This window comes from Heterodontus francisci, chromosome 3 (assembly GCF_036365525.1).
Source record: "Heterodontus francisci isolate sHetFra1 chromosome 3, sHetFra1.hap1, whole genome shotgun sequence".
NCBI lineage: Eukaryota > Metazoa > Chordata > Chondrichthyes > Heterodontiformes > Heterodontidae > Heterodontus > Heterodontus francisci.
This window is the reverse complement of record NC_090373.1, coordinates 107,515,246-107,534,730: the sequence shown is the minus strand read 5'-3', so window position 1 is coordinate 107,534,730 and position 19,485 is coordinate 107,515,246. Positions and strand designations below refer to the sequence as shown.

At 42.4% G+C, this 19,485-nt stretch overlaps 1 protein-coding gene across 2 annotated transcripts in view; it reads right to left on the bottom strand.

The window, feature by feature from the left end:
- Nucleotides 1-19,065, bottom strand: part of serinc1 (serine incorporator 1) — a 38,759-nt gene extending 19,694 nt beyond the window's left edge. The window contains exons 1-4 of one of the 2 annotated variants that reach the window (XM_068025388.1): nucleotides 18,945-19,065; nucleotides 8,436-8,597; nucleotides 4,622-4,815; nucleotides 2,998-3,077 (exon numbers count right to left, since the gene is read on the bottom strand). In XM_068025388.1, the coding sequence (XP_067881489.1) occupies nucleotides 2,998-3,077; nucleotides 4,622-4,815; nucleotides 8,436-8,597; nucleotides 18,945-18,983 (475 nt within the window). In that variant the 5' untranslated portion in view covers nucleotides 18,984-19,065. Of the gene's footprint in view, nucleotides 1-2,997; nucleotides 3,078-4,621; nucleotides 4,816-7,588; nucleotides 7,756-8,435; nucleotides 8,598-18,944 lie in introns of those variants that run through there. The other variant, XM_068025394.1, reaches the window with a different exon arrangement.
- Nucleotides 19,066-19,485: the final 420 nt, after the last annotated feature.

Here is a 19,485-nt window from a genome sequence, read left to right as displayed (position 1 = left end):
TTAAGATGGAGAGTGAAGTAGTTGAATCCGAAACTGGGGCCCTGAATCTAAATAAAGGAAACTACGAAGGTATGAGGCGCGAGTTGGCTATGATTGGGAAACTTTAGATTAGAGATACAGCACTGAAACAGGCCCTTCGGCCCACCGAGTCTGTGCCAACCATCAACCACCCATTTATACTAATCCTACACTAATCCCATATTCTTACCAAACATCCCCACCTGTCCCTATATTTCCCTACCACCTACCTATACTAGTGACAATTTATAATGGCCAATTTACCTATTAACCTGCAAGTCTTTTTGGCTTGTGGGAGGAAACCGGAGCACCCGGAGAAAACCCACGCAGACACAGGGAGAACTTGCAAACTCCACACAGGCAGTACCCAGAATCGAACCCGGGTCCCTGGAGCTGTGAGGCTGCAGTGCTAACCACTGCGCCACTGTGCCGCCCGTACTAAAAAGGCTGATGGTGGATAGGCAATGGATAATATTTAAAGAATGTATGCATGAATTACAACAATTATTCATTCCTGTCTGGCGCAAAAATAAAACCAGAAAGGTGGCTCAACCATGGCTTACAAAAGAAGTTAGGGACAGTATTAGATCCAAAGAGGAGCCATATAAAATTGCCAGAAAAAGCAGCAAGTCTGAGGATTGGGAGCAGTTTAGAATTCAGCAAAGGAGGACAAAGAGGTTGATTAAGCAGTGGAAAATAGAGTATGAGAGTAAACTTGCGAGGAACATAAAAACTGATTGTAAAAGCTTCTATAAGTATGTGAAGAGAAAAAGATTAGTGAAGACAAACGTTCAGAAATGGGGGAAATTATAATGGGGAACAAAGAAATGGCAGAACAATTAAACACATACTTTGGTTCGGTCTTCACAAAGGAGGACACAAATAACTTCCCAGAAATGTTAGAGAACCAAGGGTCTAATGAGAGGGAGGAACTGAAGGAAATCAGTATTAGTAAAAAAAAAAGGTGCGAGGGAAATGAATGGGGTTAAAGACTGACAAATCCCCAGGGCCTGATAATCTACACCCCACAGTACTAAAGGAAGTGGCCCTGGAAATAGTGGATGCACTGCAGGTCATCTTCCAAAATTCTAGACTCTGGAGCAGTTCCTACAGATTGGAGGGTGGCAAATGTAACCCCACTATTTAAGAAAGGAGAGAGAGAAAAAACAGGTAACTACAGACCAGTTAGCTTTACATCAGTAGTGGGGAAAATGCTAGAGTCTATTATAAAGGATGTGACAGCAGAACACCTGGAAAGCAGAAATGGGACTGGGCAAAGTCAGCATGGGTTTACAAAAGGGAAATCATGCTTAACAAATCTACTGGAGTTTTTTTGAGGATGTAACTAGTAGAATAGATAAGGGAGAACTAGTGGATGTGGTGTATTTGGATTTTCAGAAGGCTTCTGATAAGGTCCCACATAAGAGGTGAGTGTGCAAAATTAAAGCATGTGGGACTGGGGGTAATATACTGGCATGTATTGAGAATTGGTTGACAGACAGGAAACAGAGAGTAGGAATAAACGGGTCTTTTTCTGGGAGGCAGGCAGTGACTAGTAGGGTACCGCAGGGATCAGTGCTTGGGCCCCGGCTATTCACAATATATATTAATGAGTTGGGTGAGGGAACTAAATGTAACATTTCCAAGTTTGCAGATGACACAAAGCTGGGGCGGGGGGGGGGGGGGGGGGTGGAAATGAGAACTGTGAGGAGGATGCAAAGAGGCTCCAATATGATTTGGACAAGTTGGGTGAGTGGGCAGATGCAGCATAACGTGGATAAATGTGAGGTTATCCACTTTGGTTGTAAAAACAGAAAGGCAGATTATCTGAATGGTGATAAACTGGGAAAGGGGGAGGTACGACGAGACCTAGGTGTCCTTGTACACCAGCTGCTGAAAGCAAGCATTCAGATGCAGCAAGCAATTAGGAGGGCAAATGGTATGCTGGCCTTCATTGCAAAAGGATCTGAGTACAGGAGCAAGGATATCTTACTGCAGTTATACAGGGCCTTGGTGAGACCACATCTGGAGTATTGTGTACTGTTTTGATCTCCTTATCTGAGGAAGTATGTTCTTGCCATGGAGGCAGTGCAAAGATGATTTATGAGACTGATTCCTGGGATGGTAGGATTGACGTATGAGGAGAGATTGGGTCGACTAGGCCTATATTCACTAGAGTTTAGAAGAATGAGAGGGGATCTCATAGAAATCTATAAAATTCTAACAGGACTAGACAGGTTAGATGCAGGGAGGATGGTCCCGATGGCTGGGGAGTCCAGAACCAGGGGTCACAGTCTCAAGATATGGGGTATGCCATTTAGAACCGAGATGAGGAGAAATTTTTTCACTCAGAGGGTGGTGAACCTGTGGAATTCTCTACCGCAGAAGGCAATGGAAGCCAAGTCATTAAGTATATTCAAGAAGGAGATAGATATGTTTCTTAACACCAAAGGGATCGAGGGATACGGGGAGAAAGCAGGAATAGGGTACTAAATTAGATGATCAGCCATGATCTTTTTTAAATGGCAGAGCAGGCCCAAAGGGCCGACTCCTGCTCCTATTTTCTATGTTTTATGTTAAAAAAAAATATACTCATCAATGTTGTTGTATTCAGTGTCAGCATCAAGCTCTTCAAAGTCAGGTAAAAGTAGCTCTAATCCTAGTTTCACTTATTGCTACTTCAGCAAATTAATGGTAAAAAAAAATCATTTTCACTACTCCTGGTTGACCTTACATAGATCCCTTTCTGTGTTGCTTTGCACTATGTGAGGTAACACCTGTCATCATGTGAAATTTGGTAGACCCAGTTACTTATTATGACAGTGCTGCATTAGTACTATTGTAATTCTATCAAGATTTAGTCCATAGATATATCATGGTAAAAATACACAATCAAAATGCTTAGTCTAAGGCAATCAAATCAAATCTCAACAGAGTGATATAAACTAGCAGTTTTATCAGTACATCCATTATACGAACCTGTTGTAAAGGGTCCTTCTGGAATGAAGAAAGCACCCACTGTGATAGCAACCACTGTGGCAAATTTAAAAAACCAAAATCTAAAAGAAAAAAGGTTGGTCAGATTATCATTGGCAATGGATGATTCTAAAATACAGGACTATGTATTATTCTTATCACTGCTGCAACAAACACTGGAAGCAGAAAGGAAAATGTATTTTAATGTGTCTGCACAATGTTTCCGTATCTCAGATCAACGTTTCATTCCATTCAATAATACATCTTTTGTTAAAATAGTAAAATACATTTATAGAACCATGACAGTATTGTTGCAATGTAAGAGGACAGGAAGATAACAGATTTGGTAGTCAGCAGTACATCTTGATCTTTAATCACTGCTATTCCCTTCAATGTCTCATTATACTGTTCACCCAGATCTAAAACTGTCAAGTCTTCCCATTCTATAAGTTTTGATAAAGATGCAACCAGCTACTGGAGAGATAAAAGTTCTGTCCCTTTGCAGATGCCTGCAAGTGTAAAACCCGATCAATCAATAGAGAGCTTTCATTTAAGGGAAGGGAACTTAGGAGTGATCTTCAGGATCTCTACGATGTCAAACATTATGGGCACAAACACATCCAGACACACCTTACTTGACCAATATCAAAGTCAAATTATCAAAAGAAAAATGCCACAGGCAAAGCAGTCTGGCAACAACTGCTCTGGACTTCCGGTCACTGAGAAATAAAGGCAGATAAATAAAGGCAGATATTACAGCATTGGGAGGAAGCCCTTAGAAGAATCACAAGGCTGATCAGTATTGTCAGAAGTTTGAGCTATAAGGAAAAGCTGAAGAAACTTGGGCTTCTCAACCTGAAAAGGAGGGATCTTAGAGGTAATCTTATCCCGCTATGCAAAACAATCAACAGCAACTTGCAAAATATGGTGCCTTTAATGTAAAGAATGTTCCAGAATTTTTCATAAAGGTGTAAAGAAAAAATGGACACCAAACCAAATAAAATTGGATGGGGTGACCAAAAACCATCAAAGAAGAGGGTTTCAAGGAGAGCAAGATGAAGAGGTGAAAGGTTTAAGGAAAGAATTTCAGAGCTTGGGACCAGGGTGGTTAAAGACAAACACCAATGATGGAGCGAAGAAAGGGGCAATGCACAAGAGGCCAGAGGCAAGCATGCACATTTATTGTGTTAATCTACTAATCTTCATTACTCAAGGCAACTTAATTACAAAACAAGATTAAATCATATTTCTACTCTTAGCGACATTTGGAATGAATATTCATTACACTAGACTCCCACTTACAAACCTCCTTACAGCTGGAGCTGAGTGCTACTGGCACAGCCTGGGAGCAGATCACTTACCCTTTTTACTCCAGTCATGATATGGCCTGGGAGAACAAAGGCACCAAAAAATAAAAATGTGATAACCAACTTTGGCTCAAGAGTAGATTTGCAGGTAGAACCATAACAAATTTACTTCCCACCACAAGACTAATAAGCATATTACACAGCTTTTAGCTGATTACCTAATTGTTATATGAAATTAAATTGCTAGTAACTGAGTCCCTGAAATAAGCACTGGCTTGCAGCCCACAACCCCTTTTTAAAATGGGAATGGTGCATATTACCCATTGTGTATTGCAGCCCTTGGATCCTGACTGCTCTTCACTTTAATCATCAGCAAGGAAAAAAGGAGGAAGAACATTGCCATGCCAAAGCAAACCCGGTACACAGCCTTATATCCAACCAGCACATCACAGTTCACCTGTCCATGGACTCCAGGAATGGATGTGGCCATTCCACCATCACAAAATCCAGGAATCTACATAGGAAAGAAGAGGCGATGGGAAAAATTAAAACTACTCAGACTTGTTTTATTTACACGTATTTAAGTGGTATTTTAAAAAAACACATTAGCACAAAGTATAACTAAAAACACTTTTCTTGTATGGAAGTAGTTAAAGGGAGCAAGGACAGTCCTAGCAACTCTCGGCCAGTTAGTTTAACATCAGTGGTGGGTTAGGTTTTAGAAACGATAATCAGGGAAAATATCAACTGACACTTTGAGGGGTTCGAGTTGATAAAAGGCAGATCATGCTTGACTAATCTAATTGAAATTTTTGATGAAGTAACAGAGAAGGTTGATGGAGGGAATGCGATGGACGTTGTTTATATGGATTTTAAGAAAGTGTTTTATGAGGTACCATGTAAAAGACTGGTTAACAAAATTGAGGCTCGTGGAATAGGAGGGTAATTGTCCACTTGGATAAAAAATTAGCTTAATGACAGAAAACAGCGAGTCGTAGTAAATGGTTGCTTTTCAGACTGGAGGATGGTAGACAGTGCCGTTCCCCAAGGGTCCCAGTGCTGGGACCACTGCTTTTTTTGCTATATATAAATGACTTGGATCTTGGAATACAGAGTAGAATCTCAAAATTTGCCAATGACACCAAACTAGGATGCCTGTAAACAGCGAGGAAGATATGAACTGCCTGAAACAGGACATAGATAGGCATTGTTACCACAATGCTCACTGTACGGGCAGCATCCATCTCACTGCCACTACAACAACATCTGAAATGGAAATGGTGAACTCATACAAGTCTGCGTTCTACTTAAAAGTCTTGCTGTTGTACAACAACTATTTATATACTGCCTTTAATGTAATAAAATGTCCCAAGGCACTTCACAGAGGCAATATATAACAAAATGACACGGAGCCATATATGGAGCTTGATCGAAGAGGTAGGTTCAATTGAAGCAAAGGGGAATTAGACAGTTATATGAAAAAGAAGAATGTGCAGAGTTACGGGGAGAAGGCAGAGGAATGGAACTGAGGGAGTTGCTCTTTCAGAGAGCTGATGTGACACGATGGGCCGAATGGCCTCCTTCTGCAATGTAACAATTCCGTGATTCTGTGAGGTTTTAAAAGGAGTGTCTTAAAGGAGGAAAGCGAGGTGAAGAGGCAGAGAGGTGTAGGGAGGGTATTCCAGAGCTTAGGGCCTAAGCAGCTGACAGCCCGGCCACCAAGGGTGGAGCGATTAAAACCAAGTTGCTCAAGAGGCCAGAAGTCGAGCTCAAATATCTGAGGGCTGTAGTGCTGGGGCAGATTAGAAAGATAGGGAGGGGCCAAGCCTGAAGGGAACTGAAAACAAGGATGAGAATTTAAAGAAAAACGAGGCATTGATTAACCGGGAGCCAGTGTAGGTCAGCAACCACAGGGGTGACGGGTAAAAGGGATTTGGTGAGAGTTAGAACGCGGGCAGCAGAGATTTGGCTGACCTCAAGTTTATGGAGGGTGGAATGTGGAGGACCAGCCAGGAGTGTATTAGAATATTCAAGTCTAAAGGTAACAAAGGCATGGATGAAGGTTTCAGCAGCAGAAGAGCTGAGGCAGGGGCGAAGTCAGGTGATGTTACGAAGGTGGAAATCGGTGGTCTTAGTGACAGTGCGGATATGTGGTTGAAAGTTAATCTCGGGGTCATCTCAAGGCTGCAAACAGTCAGACAGTTGCCAGGGAGAGGGATGGAGTTTGTGTGATGGATCGGAGTTTGTGGCATGGACCACAGGCAATGACTTCAGTCTTCCCAAAATTTAATTGGAGGAGATTTCTGCTCATCCAGTATTGAATGTCAGATGAGCAATCTGACAATTTAGAGATAGTGGAGGGGTTGAGAGAGGTGGTGGTGAGATAAAGCTGGTTGTTGTCAGCGTTCATGTGAAAATTGAGGTAATGTTTTCAGATGATGTCGCCGAGGGGCAGCACGTAGATGAGAAATAGAAGGTAGCCAAGAATTAGGGCACTAGAGGGAACTCTGCGAGAAGCCACTGACAACGATTCTCTGGCTAAGATTATATGGATAAGAATGGAAACAAGCGACAGCAGTCCCATCTAGCTGGACAACAGTGGAGAGGGTGTTAGAGGAGGATGGTGCGATCAACTACATCAAAAGCTGCAGACAGGGTGACAAGGACGAGGAGGGATAGTTTACCTTTGCCACAGTCGAATAAGACATCATTTGTGACTTGGGTAAGAGCCGTTTCAATACTGTGGCAGGGGCGGAAACCTAACTGGAGGGATTCAAACGGAGTTTTGGGAATGATGGCACAGATTTGGGCAGTGGCAGCATGTTCAAGGATTTTGAAGAGGAAAGGAAGGTCGGACATGAGGGGATAGTTTCCAAGGACGGAGAGGTCAAGTGTTGGTTTCTTGAGGAGAGGGATGATGACGGCAGATTTGAAGAAGTGGCAAAATCCGAAGAGAGGGAATCATTAACAATGTCAGCTAACAAGGGAGCCAAGGAGGGAAGCTGGATGGTCAGTAGTTTAGTGGGAATAGGGTCAAGAGAGCAGGACAAGATGAGCTCAGAGAGGACATAAGCAGAGATAGGAGAGAAACTGGAGAATGATAAAGGAAGTAATAAAGAAATCCATGAGCTTCTCATACTTGTTGGAGGTGACAGCGGAGGAGACAGGGGAGAGGAGTTTAAGAAGATGGCTTTAGTAGAGAAAAGAAGCCAAGGATTACCTTGTAGCCTAAAAGAACCCCTTTCAACACACAAATTTAACACTAAGATTTTTTTTAAAACACTTACAGCAAAGTTCAAACAAGTCCATTTACTAATAAAACGGAACTCGACTCTCGATCCTTTGTTTCTGTTTAGCATGAAGTAGGAGTACAAGGATGTCTGTGTCCCTTAGTAAGTAAGGAGCATGGTAGCATAGTGGTTATGTTCTTGAACTGGTAATGCAGAGGCCTGGACTAATAAACCAGAAAACATGGGTTCAAATCCCAGCACTGCAGTTTGATCAGTTGAATTTAAATAAAGTAAACTAGAATTAGTGGAAGTGACCACAAATGGTTTATTACTGTCCTGTGTGGAAGGAAATCTGCAGACTTTACCCAGTGTGGCCTGGGATGGCAGTCCCACACCAACATAGATGATTCTTAACTGACCTCTGAAGTGCTGAAAATCTGATGTGGCAAATGCAGCCAGAGAACCTGTGCTGATTATACCAGTAGATTTTCTGGGATCAGAAGGAAGTTCCCATATTTGCCTGACAATGGCAAGCAACCAAACCACTAATGTTGCATATAGGGCAACCCCTACTGTTATGATATCAGAAAGTCTAGTAGAGGTAGCTAGATCAGGGAGTGGGATGGTACCTTGTGTTTATGTCCACTCAAGCCCTCTCCCATTCTATCAGTACAACCCTCTATTCCCTGTGAATATCTGGCTTCCGCTTATATGCAACTATACTATTTACTTCAACTACATCCTGTGGTAGCAAGTTCCACATTCTCGTCACTCTCTGAGTAACGAAGTTGCTTCTGAATTCCCTACGCATAAAATATAAAAGATGTATTTGTGTGCCTTGCACTTGTCAACCAGGTTACACATACAAGTGGAGTATACTGTAAACTGCCAACAGATACCCAACCTTCTTCAGTTGCTCTTCCATTCCTGGCATTAACATAATACAAGCCACTCCAACTCCAAGCAGCAGAAAGAATGCAAAGATCAAACGAGTCACTGTTGAATTCTTCCCACTTGGGCAGCATCCACATAGAAGGCATGGTGCACTGCCACATAAACAAGGTATCTGCAAAGAGAGAAAAGAATCCATGGAACTGTAGTTCCATACAGTCAGACTATAATAACAGTATTTGATGTTGGATGGTGTTTTCCAACTACTTGTAATATGAATTTTTGCAATTAACATTCTTTAACCCTCACTGAAGGTAGTAATTGTAAGTGAAATGTGCCATTCTGCACTGTAACAAGAAGAAAGAAATTGTATACTTTTTTACTCTTTCATTAGGGCGGCACAGTGGCGCAGTGGTTAGCACCGCAGCCTCACAGCTCCAGCACCCCGGGTTCAATTCTGGGTACTGCCTGGGTGGAGTTTGCAAGTTCTCCCTGTGTCTGCGTGGGTTTTCTCCGGGTGCTCCGGTTTCCTCCCACAAGCCAAAAGACTTGCAGGTTGGTAGGTAAATTGGCCGTCGTAAATTACCCCTAGTAGGTAGGTGGTAGGGAAATATAGGGACAGGTGGGGATGTGGTAGGAATATGGGATTAGTGTAGGATTAGTATATATGGGTGGTTGATGGTCGGCACAGACTTGGTGGGCCGAAGGGCCTGTTTCAGTGCTGTATCTCTAGACTAAATTAATGCTCCCTCCTTTCTTACTGAAAAGGGCATATACATAATTATTTTCAGACATTCCTGAAATGAAGATTGGCTCATTTGGATAAATAATTTGCCTCTACAAACAGGGCATTTTTTTTTAAACCTTGGAACAGTTTCATAAAGAACGAGAAAAATACAGGGAGCAGTGGGAAGTAACACTATTATGTCATACCCCCCAATAGCAATTTATGCCTCTAGCCCACCTCTTATATTTGCAATTCTTCGAGCAGTTATGATTATGAAAGCTAAAGGTAATCAAAATTGCCAAACAGAAGGGTGAATGAAGGCTGATGGCTTACCAGAAAAAGTGAAGGAAGTAGAATCTGTATAGGTTTTTAAAACCAACAGTTGATAAATATTTGTAAAGGAAAAAAATAAGGATAGGTGGGAAAAAAAAACAGGAAAATGGAACAAAGTGAACACCTCTGTCAGACAGCTAGTACAGATGAAATGGACCAAAAGGCTTGAATCATTCTTTAAAATTCTATGATTCTTTTATAAAGTACCATAGCTCTGAATGAGGTAGGAAAGAGAAGTCTGACTTCAAAACTTTTTAAAAGTGCTTTAAATTCCATGAAGAAATCTACAGTTTAACAGGTCCTGCATGCACAAAGACCAGAACGATATCGAATTGGCACTGCAGTTATACTATATTTCTGCCAAGCCAACATTTTTCAGCATGTCAATGCCAAAAAATAGCATAGCATGGTCAGTGAAGGCTGGCATTAGTGCAAGTAAGAACACATGCAAGAGACCATAATCAGGGCTGCATTTTGTTGAGGTCCCAACGTCAGGATCCGTGATGATGGGGGGGCGGGGGGGGTGGCCGGTAGACTGTACCGGCAGCAGCCTGCCACGGAGCCCGACACCAGAAGGGCTGGGCCCGATCTTCCCAGCGGCAGTGAGACACTGTGGCAGCCTCCACCCCCCCAGATGCCATAAACTTGACCAGAGGTGGAAGTGGGGCTGGTAGGCCTCCCGGAGCCTCACGCTCAATTTTACGCCGTCCCCACACCACCATCCAACCTGCTGGAACGGCGTAAAATTCAGTCCTATCTATTTGTGCAGATTACTCATCGGCACAGATTTATTCGGGGCTTCTAGGTATTCACGTTATTATTCCAAAACCCTTGACTGGTCTCCCATATTCAACTCTCCATAACCTTGAGGTTATCCAAAACTCTGTTGCCCTGTTGTAACTTGCACCAGGCCACGTTCCCCTATCACCCCTATACTCACTGACCTACATTGGCTCCCGGTCAAGCAACATCTTGATTTTAAAATTCTCATCCTTGTTTTCAAATCCCTCAATAACCGTGCCCCTCTCATCTCTAATCTCTCCAGCCCCTTAACCCTCCAAGACATCTGCGCTCCTCTAATTATGGCCTCTTGTGCATCCCCGATTTTAATCGTTCCACCACTGGTGGCTATGCCTTGTTGCCTAGGCTCTAAGCTCTGAAATGAATACCCTCCCTACACCTTTTCACCTCTCCACCTCAGTTTCCTCCTTTAAGACACTCCTTAAAATCTACCTCTTTGACTAAGCTTTTGGTCATCTGACCTAATATCTCTTGTGGCTCGGTGTCATCCTGTGTTTTATAATGCTCCTGTGAAGCGCCTTGGGACGTTAATTACATTAAACATAGGAAACAGGAGCAGCAGTAGGCCATTTATCCCGTCGAGCCTGCTCCGCCACTCAAACAGATCAAGGCTGATCATCTACCTCTACACCATTCTTCCCCACTAAACCCTTATCCCTTGATATCAGTAGTACCCAGAAATCTATCGATTTCTGTCTGGAACATGCTCAACGATTGAGCTTCCACGACCCTCTGGGGAAGAGAATTCCAAAGATTCACCACCCTCTGAGTAAAGAAATTCCTCCTCATCTCAGTATTAAATGGCCTGCCGCTTATTTTGAGACTGTGTCGCCTGGTTCTAAACTCAATAGCCAGAGGAAACATCCTATTCACGCCCACCCTGTCACACCCTGTAAGAATTTATTTATTTTTTTTAATTTAGAGATACAGCACTGAAACAGGCCCTTCGGCCCACCGAGTCTGTGCCGACCATCAACCACCCATTTATACTAATCCTACACCAATCCCATATTCCTACCACATCCCCCTACCTATACTAGGGGCAATTTATAATGGCCAATTTACCTATCAACCTGCAGGTCTTTGGCTGTGGGAGGAAACCGGAGCACCCGGCGAAAACCCATGCGGTTCACAGGGAGAACTTGCAAACTCCGCACAGGCAGTACCCAGAATTGAACCTGGGTCGCTGGAGCTGTGAGGCTGCGGTACTAGCCACTGCGCCGCCCACTTTTGTAAGTGGCAATGAGATCACCTCTTATTATTCGAAAACTCTAGAGAATACAGCTCCAGTTTCTGCAATCTCCCCTCATAAGTCAATCCCGCCATCCCAGGGATTAGTCTGGTGAACCTCCGTTGCACTCCCTCTACACGAAGTATATCCATCCTTAGATAAGGAGATCAAAACTGTACACAGTACTCTCGGTGCAGTCTCACCAAGGCTTTTTACAATTGCAGCAAGACATCTTTACTCCTGTACTCAAACCCCCTTGCAATGAAGGTCAACATACCATTTGCCTTCCTAATTGCTTGCTGCATCTACATACTCAAGGTGCTTTACAAATATAAGTTATTATTTCCAAAATATATAAAGGGGGACACTTCTTGTAGTGTAACATCTGTTCACAGAATCACAGAATTGTTACAGTGCGGCAGTGGGGGGCGGGGGGGGGATGTCATTCGGCCCATCATGTCCACACCGGCTCTCTGAAACAACAATTCACTTAGTGCCATTCCCCCATAACTCTACACATTCTTCCTTTTCATGGAACTATCTAATTCCCTTTTGAATGCTTCAGTTGAACCTGCCTTCACCACATTCTCAGGCAGCGCATTCCAGACCTTGACCACTCGCTGCGTGAAAAGGTTTTTCCTCATGTCACTTTTGCTAGTCTGACCAAATACTTTAAATCTGTGCCCTCTCATTCTCGATCTTTTCACAAGTGGGAACAGTTTCTCTCTATCTACTCTGTCTATCCACCCTCATGATTTTGAATACCTCTATCAAATCACCTCTCAGCCTTCTCTTCTCCAAGGAAAACATTCCCAACTTCTCCAATCTATCTTCATAACCGAGTTCCTCATCCCTGGAACCATTCTCGTGAATCTTTTCTGTACTCTCTCCAATGCCCTCACATCTTTCCTAAAGCGTGGCGCCCAAAACTGGACGCAATACTCCAGCTGAGGCCGAACTAGCGTCTTATATAAATTCAACATAACCACAACCAAGAGCTCAAGCTGCTGCAACTGATGGCACATCCTGCACATATGGTTATCCAGGACCCAAGAAGTTTCCTGGAATTCCCATAGTACAGGATGCACACCCCTGAGGCTGGAGCAGTCCTGCCATTCCACTACCTATTAGATAATAAACCTTGGTACTACAAATAAACCCTGCTACTACTAATACTAATAACCCTACCAATAGTAAGAATAACCTTACTACTGCTAATACTAAACTTTACCAATCCTAATCTACCGTATCATTATTAATATACCCTACCAATAATAAAGCACTAATAAAAACCTCACAAATAGTAATAAACCTTATTTTAAAATAAAAGATAAGAATCACCTCTGATTAATACTGAATTTTTTTTAATGTCTTTAAACTTCTAGTTGTTTAGACTGAGTTCCTAAGCAGCAAATACTCACCAGCCAATCAACTCACTGCTTTCCTGTGATGTGTCAGTTTGATTTTTTCCTTTTTTTTTTCCAAACTCTGGCACGTAGAGGTAGGTTCCTCACAGGTCCACCGCTGCTCCCGACTCTCTCCGGGTAAGTGGAAGGCCCTGAGCCCGGGTCTCTCTTTATCCTCTCCCCGGAGGTAGGTTCCTCACAAGTCCACCACTGCTCATCCAAACTCTCTCCAGATAATGACTCAGAATTAAGTAATCAGTTGACTTGCACAGAGAGCACTGATAATATTTTAAAAGGTTTGGGCACATTAAATGGTTCAGCTAAGAAAGGCACATGGAATGGAATGTGGGTCAGTTTAGAGTGACGCACTGTGAAGTAGGAATCAGAAACCATGTCTATTCAAAAATAACACCCATTTTTTGTCATAAACCAATAGATAATGGAAACTAAAAACTAAAGGTAGGAAATATACAGGTCAGCCAGCATCTGTGAAGAAAAAGACAGGCCGACTGGAACAAAGTAAATAATTCTTTAGTTTAAGTAAAATTAAAGCATACTGTAACTTTAAAGTAATTTAAATTAGCGAACACAATAAGTCAGTCAATATTCACTAAGAAAAGGTTGGGAATTAAGCATAATCTTTAACTTTAGCATAAGCAGAAGAATTAGTTGAAAGAGTGCAGCAGAATACCATAGAATGGTAGAATGCAGGTCACTCAAAAATTCAATACAATGGGGAATGTTTAATTTCACATTTGTCAGCAGGGAGAATGGGAATGCTAGCCAGCCAGTGATTTCCCAACAGGGAAGGAAAAATCTTCAAAATAAATAAAATCGCACAGCAAGTTGCCACAACCACCTGTCAATCAGCTCAAGACATCACTGGCAGAGGTATACCATAGGTTACTCTCCCACCCTGGCACCCAGAAAATGCAGTAGTGTGCATAACCTATAATGAGGGAGATGAAAGACAAACTAAAAAGCAGCAACAAAAAGTGTTCCGTTAGCATTCATACAGCAAACATTATACAGGACCATACTAAATTTCATATGTATATTCACCATATAATGTATTATTTAGTCCATAACACATGATTAATAGATACCCACAAAATAACAGTAGTAATTATACTCTGAATGGAAGTTGTCTTGGTGTTGTGGAACAGTAGAGGGACCTGGGCGTGCAGGTTCATACGACATTAAAGGCCTCAGGTTTAGAGGACGGTTAAAAAAAAAGCTAATGCAATTCTAGGTTTTATCACAAGAGGAATAGTACATTCTGGACGTGGTATTGGGGAATGAGCCCGGCCAGGTGGTCGAAGTTTCAGTGGGGGAGCATTTCGGGAGCAGTGACCATAATTCCATAAGTTTTAAGGTACTTGTGGATAAGGATAAGAGTAGTCCTCGGGTGAAGGTGCTAAATTGGGGGAAGGCTAATTATAACAATATTAGGCAGGAACTGAAGAATTTAGATTGGGGGCGGCTGTTTGAGGGGAAATCAACATCTGACATGTGGGAGTCTTTCAAACGTCAGCTGATTAGAATCCAGGACCAGCATGTTCCTGTGAGAAAGAAAGACAAGTTTGGCAAGTTTCGGGAAGCTTGGATAACACAGGATATTGTGAGCCTAGTCAAAAAGAAAAAGGAAGCATTTGTAAGGGCTGGAAGGCTAGGAACAGACGAAACACTTGAGGAATATAAAGACAGTAGGAAGGAACTTAAGCAAGGAGTTAGGAGGGCTAAAAGGGGTCATGAAAAGTCATTGGCAAACAGGATTAAGGATAATCCCAAGGCTTTTTATACATATATAAAGAGCAAGAGGGTAACCAGGGAAAGGGTTGGCCCACTCAAGGACAGAGATGGGAATCTATGTGTGGAACCAGAGGAAATGGGCGAGGTGCTAAATGCATACTTTGCATCAGTATTCACCAAAGAGAAGGACTTGGTGGATGATGAGCCTAGGGAAGGGAGTGCAGATAGTCTCAGTCATCTCATTATCAAAAAGGAGGTGGTGTTGGGTGTCTTGCAAAGCATTTAGATAAGTCCCCAGGGCCTGGTGGGATCTACCCTAGAATACTGAGGGAGGCAAGGGAAGAAATTGCTGGGGCCTTGACAGAAAACTTTGCACCCTCATTGGCTACAGGTGAGGTCCCAGAGGACTGGAGAATAGCCAATGTTGTTCCTTTGTTTAAGAAGGGTGGCAAGGATAATCCAGGAAATTATAGGCCAGTAAGCCTTACGTCAGTGGTAGGGAAACTATTAAAGAGGATTATTCGGGACAGGATTTACTCCCATTTGGAAACAAACGAACTTATTAGCGAGAGACAGCATGGTTTTGTGAAGGGGAGGTTGTGTCTTACTAATTTGATTGAGTTTTTTGAGGAAGTGACAAGGATGATTGATGAAGGAAGGGCAGTGGATGTTATCTATATGGACTTTAGTAAAGCCTATGACAAGGTCCCGCATGGCAGACTGGTACAAAAGGTGAAGTCGCACGGGATCAGAGGTGAGCTGGCAAGATGGATACAGAACTGGCTCGGTCATAGAAGGCAGAGGGTATCAGTGGATGGGTGTTTTTCTGAATGGAGGGATGTGACTAGTGGTGTTCCGCAGGGATCAGTGCTGGGACCTTTGCTGTTTGTAGTATATATAAATGATTTGGAGGAAAATGTAGCTGGTCTGATTAGTAAGTTTGCAGACGACACAAAGGTTGGTGGAGTTGTGGATAATGATGAGGACTGTCAGAGGATACAGCAGGATATTGATCGGTTGGTGACTTGGGCGGAGAAATGGCAGATGGAGTTTAATCCGGACAAATGTGAGGTAATGCATTTTGGAAGGTCTAATGCAGGTGGGAGGTATACAGTAAACGGCAGAACCCTTAGGAGTATTGACAGGCAGAGAGATCTGGGTGTACAGGTCCACAGGTCACTGAAAGTGGCAATGCAGGTGGATAAGGTAGTCAAGAAGGCACACGGCATGCTTGCCTTCATCGGTCGGGGCATAGAGTATAAAAATTGGCAAGTCATGTTGCAGCTGTACAGAACTTTAATTAGGCCACACTTAGAATATTGCGTGCAATTCTGGTCGCCACACTACCAGAAGGACGTGGAGGCTTTGGAGAGGGTACAGAGGAGGTTTACCAGGATGTTGCCTGGTTTGGAGGGCATTAGCTATGAGGAGAGGTTGGAAAAACACGGATTGTTTTCACTGGAACGACGGAGGTGGAGGGGCGACATGATAGAGGTTTACAAAGTTATGAGCGGCATGGACAGAGTGGATAGTGAGAAGCTTTTTCCCAGGGTGGAAGAGTCAGTTACTAGGGGACATAGGTTTAAGATGAGAGGGGCAAAGTTTAGAGGGGATGTGCGAAGCAAGTTTTTTTTACACAGAGGGTGGTGAGTGCCTGGAACTTGCTGCCAGGGTAGGTGATGGAAGCATATACGATAGCGACGTTTAAGAGACATCTTGACAAATACATGAATAGGAAGGGAATAGAGGGATATGGGCCTCGGAAGTGCAGAAGGTGCTAGTTTAGGCAGGCATCAAGATCAGCGCAGGCTTGGAGGGCCGAATGGCCTGTTCCTGTGCTGTACTGTTCTTTGTACATAAAAGCCAAGATGATGAATCTATGTAAAACCTTAAAAATACCTCAGTCGTGTACTGTGTATTAGCAGTGTGCTCTACATTAAAGGAAGGATTTTGAGGCTTTAAAGAGTATACTAGAGAACCGTGGAAAATACAATGCAGATTCACTAGGATATTACCGAGTGATATGAAGCAGGACTTGAAAAATTGGGCCTTTTAAATAAGACTATTGTAAATTATGTGGTGATATAATTGAAGTGTTTAAGATTCTGAAAGAATGTGGCAAAGTAGATAGAGCAGACTGTTTTTAGTAATTAAAAGGGTCAATAACAAGAGGTCAAAGACACAAGGTTAAATGCAAGAGATTTAAAACAAGAGGGCAAGATAAATTTCTTTACACTGAAAATTGCAAGGCTGTGGAAGTTGCTTCCAATATAGTAGCTTTGGCAGAAACTATGCAAACATCCAAGATTACATTGAATTGGTGGGTGCAAGTATATAGAACACTAAGTAAATGCGATTAGGTTTACTTGCTTGGTGGAGGGTAAACAGCAGCACAGTCTGATTGTGCCAAATGGCCTTTTTCTGTACGGTAACGTCTATGTATTTCTAATGCTGCTCAATGTATTATAGAATATACTCACTCTTTAAACACTGATGCTGTTCCCTTCACCCACATATTAGAAAAAAGGGATATACCAAAAAGGGAATATTTGCAATTCTGGTTGGTAGGTGAACAAAGGAGGGGGAAAAAAATACATTGGCCAATCGCAACAACTTTTACAGCCATGGCAATGACAGAACCAATGATTTTCTTTTTTCCCTCAATAAAAAGAGACATAATATGGCTACTGCTACCATAAAAGTTGCATTCGAACTATTCCAAGACTTTCTTTCAAAGATTAAAGGCTAGCCTACACCCCAGTTACAAACAGAAAGCACTGGGTAGGGTATTTATCCAATGGGCAGACCAGACTCATGACTACAAGAGAGTTATGGATAAGGAAAGCCATTAATCTAACTAAGTTCATCACCATCCAAAAAGACACCACCAATTGCAGCATCCATCTGTTTCTTAAATGATCCCAATGTTTTTGCTTTCTTTGCTGTCTGGAAGTCTATTCCATATATCGACCAATCTTTGTGAGAAGAAAAATTCCCTTTTATCAGTCCCAAACTGACCTTCTACTAGTTTGAACCTATGTTTCCTTTACCTAATATTGCAATGCAATTAAATTAATATCCCAGGTGTACATTTTCCATTCCCTTAACACTTTTGCATATTTCTTATTCAAAAGTCAAAAGTTTTTTTGTCTCATTCATCCTTTGGACAAGTACAATGTCCAACTGATACCTGGATACCCACTGATACCCACTATTTTAACACAATATTCAAGTGAATAATTCACATTTGGCTAACCTCATTTACACATCTCTCGGCCAACCATCACATTTAATCTTTCAAATATATATATGACATATATATATATATATATATATATATATATATGACATACAGTGGAAATTAAAGGGAAGTCAATAGATCAACTAGGAATTTTCAAGGTAGGTTCCATGGCCAGAGCAACCCACTCCAAAAAACCCAGGTCACCTGGCCTAACTGGCAGCTTAGAGACACTTGTTGCTGCTTTCGCTGCAGTGTACTCATTCGACACAGTTTTAGTAAAGGCCAAATAAAAATTTGAAACAATGTTAACATCCAACATAGTTTCTACGTTGTTAAAAGGAGGTATCTTGCTGCCCAAACACCCTTCAAAGCAAGACTTGACTGCTTTCACCAATTTACTGCAGGCAATTACGTGGCAGTCAGGTTTTCGGGACGGACTGTATACATTCAAAATTTAACCCTTTGGCACACTTTATATTGCAACACTCAATCCAGCTTCCTTCACAACTTGCTCACAGAGGGGTTGGGGTGGGGGCATTAAATTTGGGGATCTGGTAGACATTTTGCGGATCACATGCACATTCCCCTTACCAACTAACAGCTTTTAAAACACTGAACGGGTTCTGAAAGCTAACTAGAATTTTACATGATCGGATCATGACCGCTCGCTATTTAAAGGCCATGATGTCCACCATGACTCAGTTCTTCAGTGCCACAAGCCAATGACATCACCAGCCCAGGAAAATCTCTTTACACAGAGGCAATGCATCTAAACAAAAATCATACACCGGGGCTCAATAACAGGATTTTTTTTTTATATCCTGCTACCGACAGAAATACAAAGAGAAAAGCCCAGCTACCAGAATCTGGTCACAAGACTTGCTTTCCCTCTTTGTTATCTGCTCTCTCCGCAGTGATAACGGAGACCCAGCCAGCGCATTCTCTCGCAGAGCAATTCATTTCCAACCGGTTTATGAAGAACGCTTTCGCTTAATTATCTGCAGACTACTGCACTGAAGCCGTGCACCTACCCAGCTGGCTAAAGAACAAGCTCCGAGCACAGCACCCATTATTGTTATTATTGTTGCTGCTGCTGCTCCGGCTCCTAGCGCTGGAAACGGCTGGAGCTTTGTCGAGTGACTGACAGCTTGTTTACACCCACACCACTTCCGCTCTGTTTCATCCCCAGCCCTGATCCATCTGCCCCTTCCGGAGCTGACCAATCCTCAACTGGAACCCCTAACAGCTTTTTTAACCAAAAAATGCATGTATATGTTTTCCTTCTTGATGAAAATGCCTACCTACATTTTGCATCATTTCAATATATGAGCTTAGAAGTTGACAAGTTGTAAATTTGAACCATTTTATTGATGGAGGTAGCAAGGTGAATTCTCCACAATGTTATTGCTGTTACTTTCAATAAACTTTTCAGTGTCATGCAGGCTTCCACTTACCAAGAATGAAGCACATTAATTTTGCCACATGGACATTAAATTTCAAATTGTTGCTGGGAAGTAGAGAAGGCCTGTTACAAGGAATTGCCAGGCCCTTGGCTGGAAAGACATTTTTGCA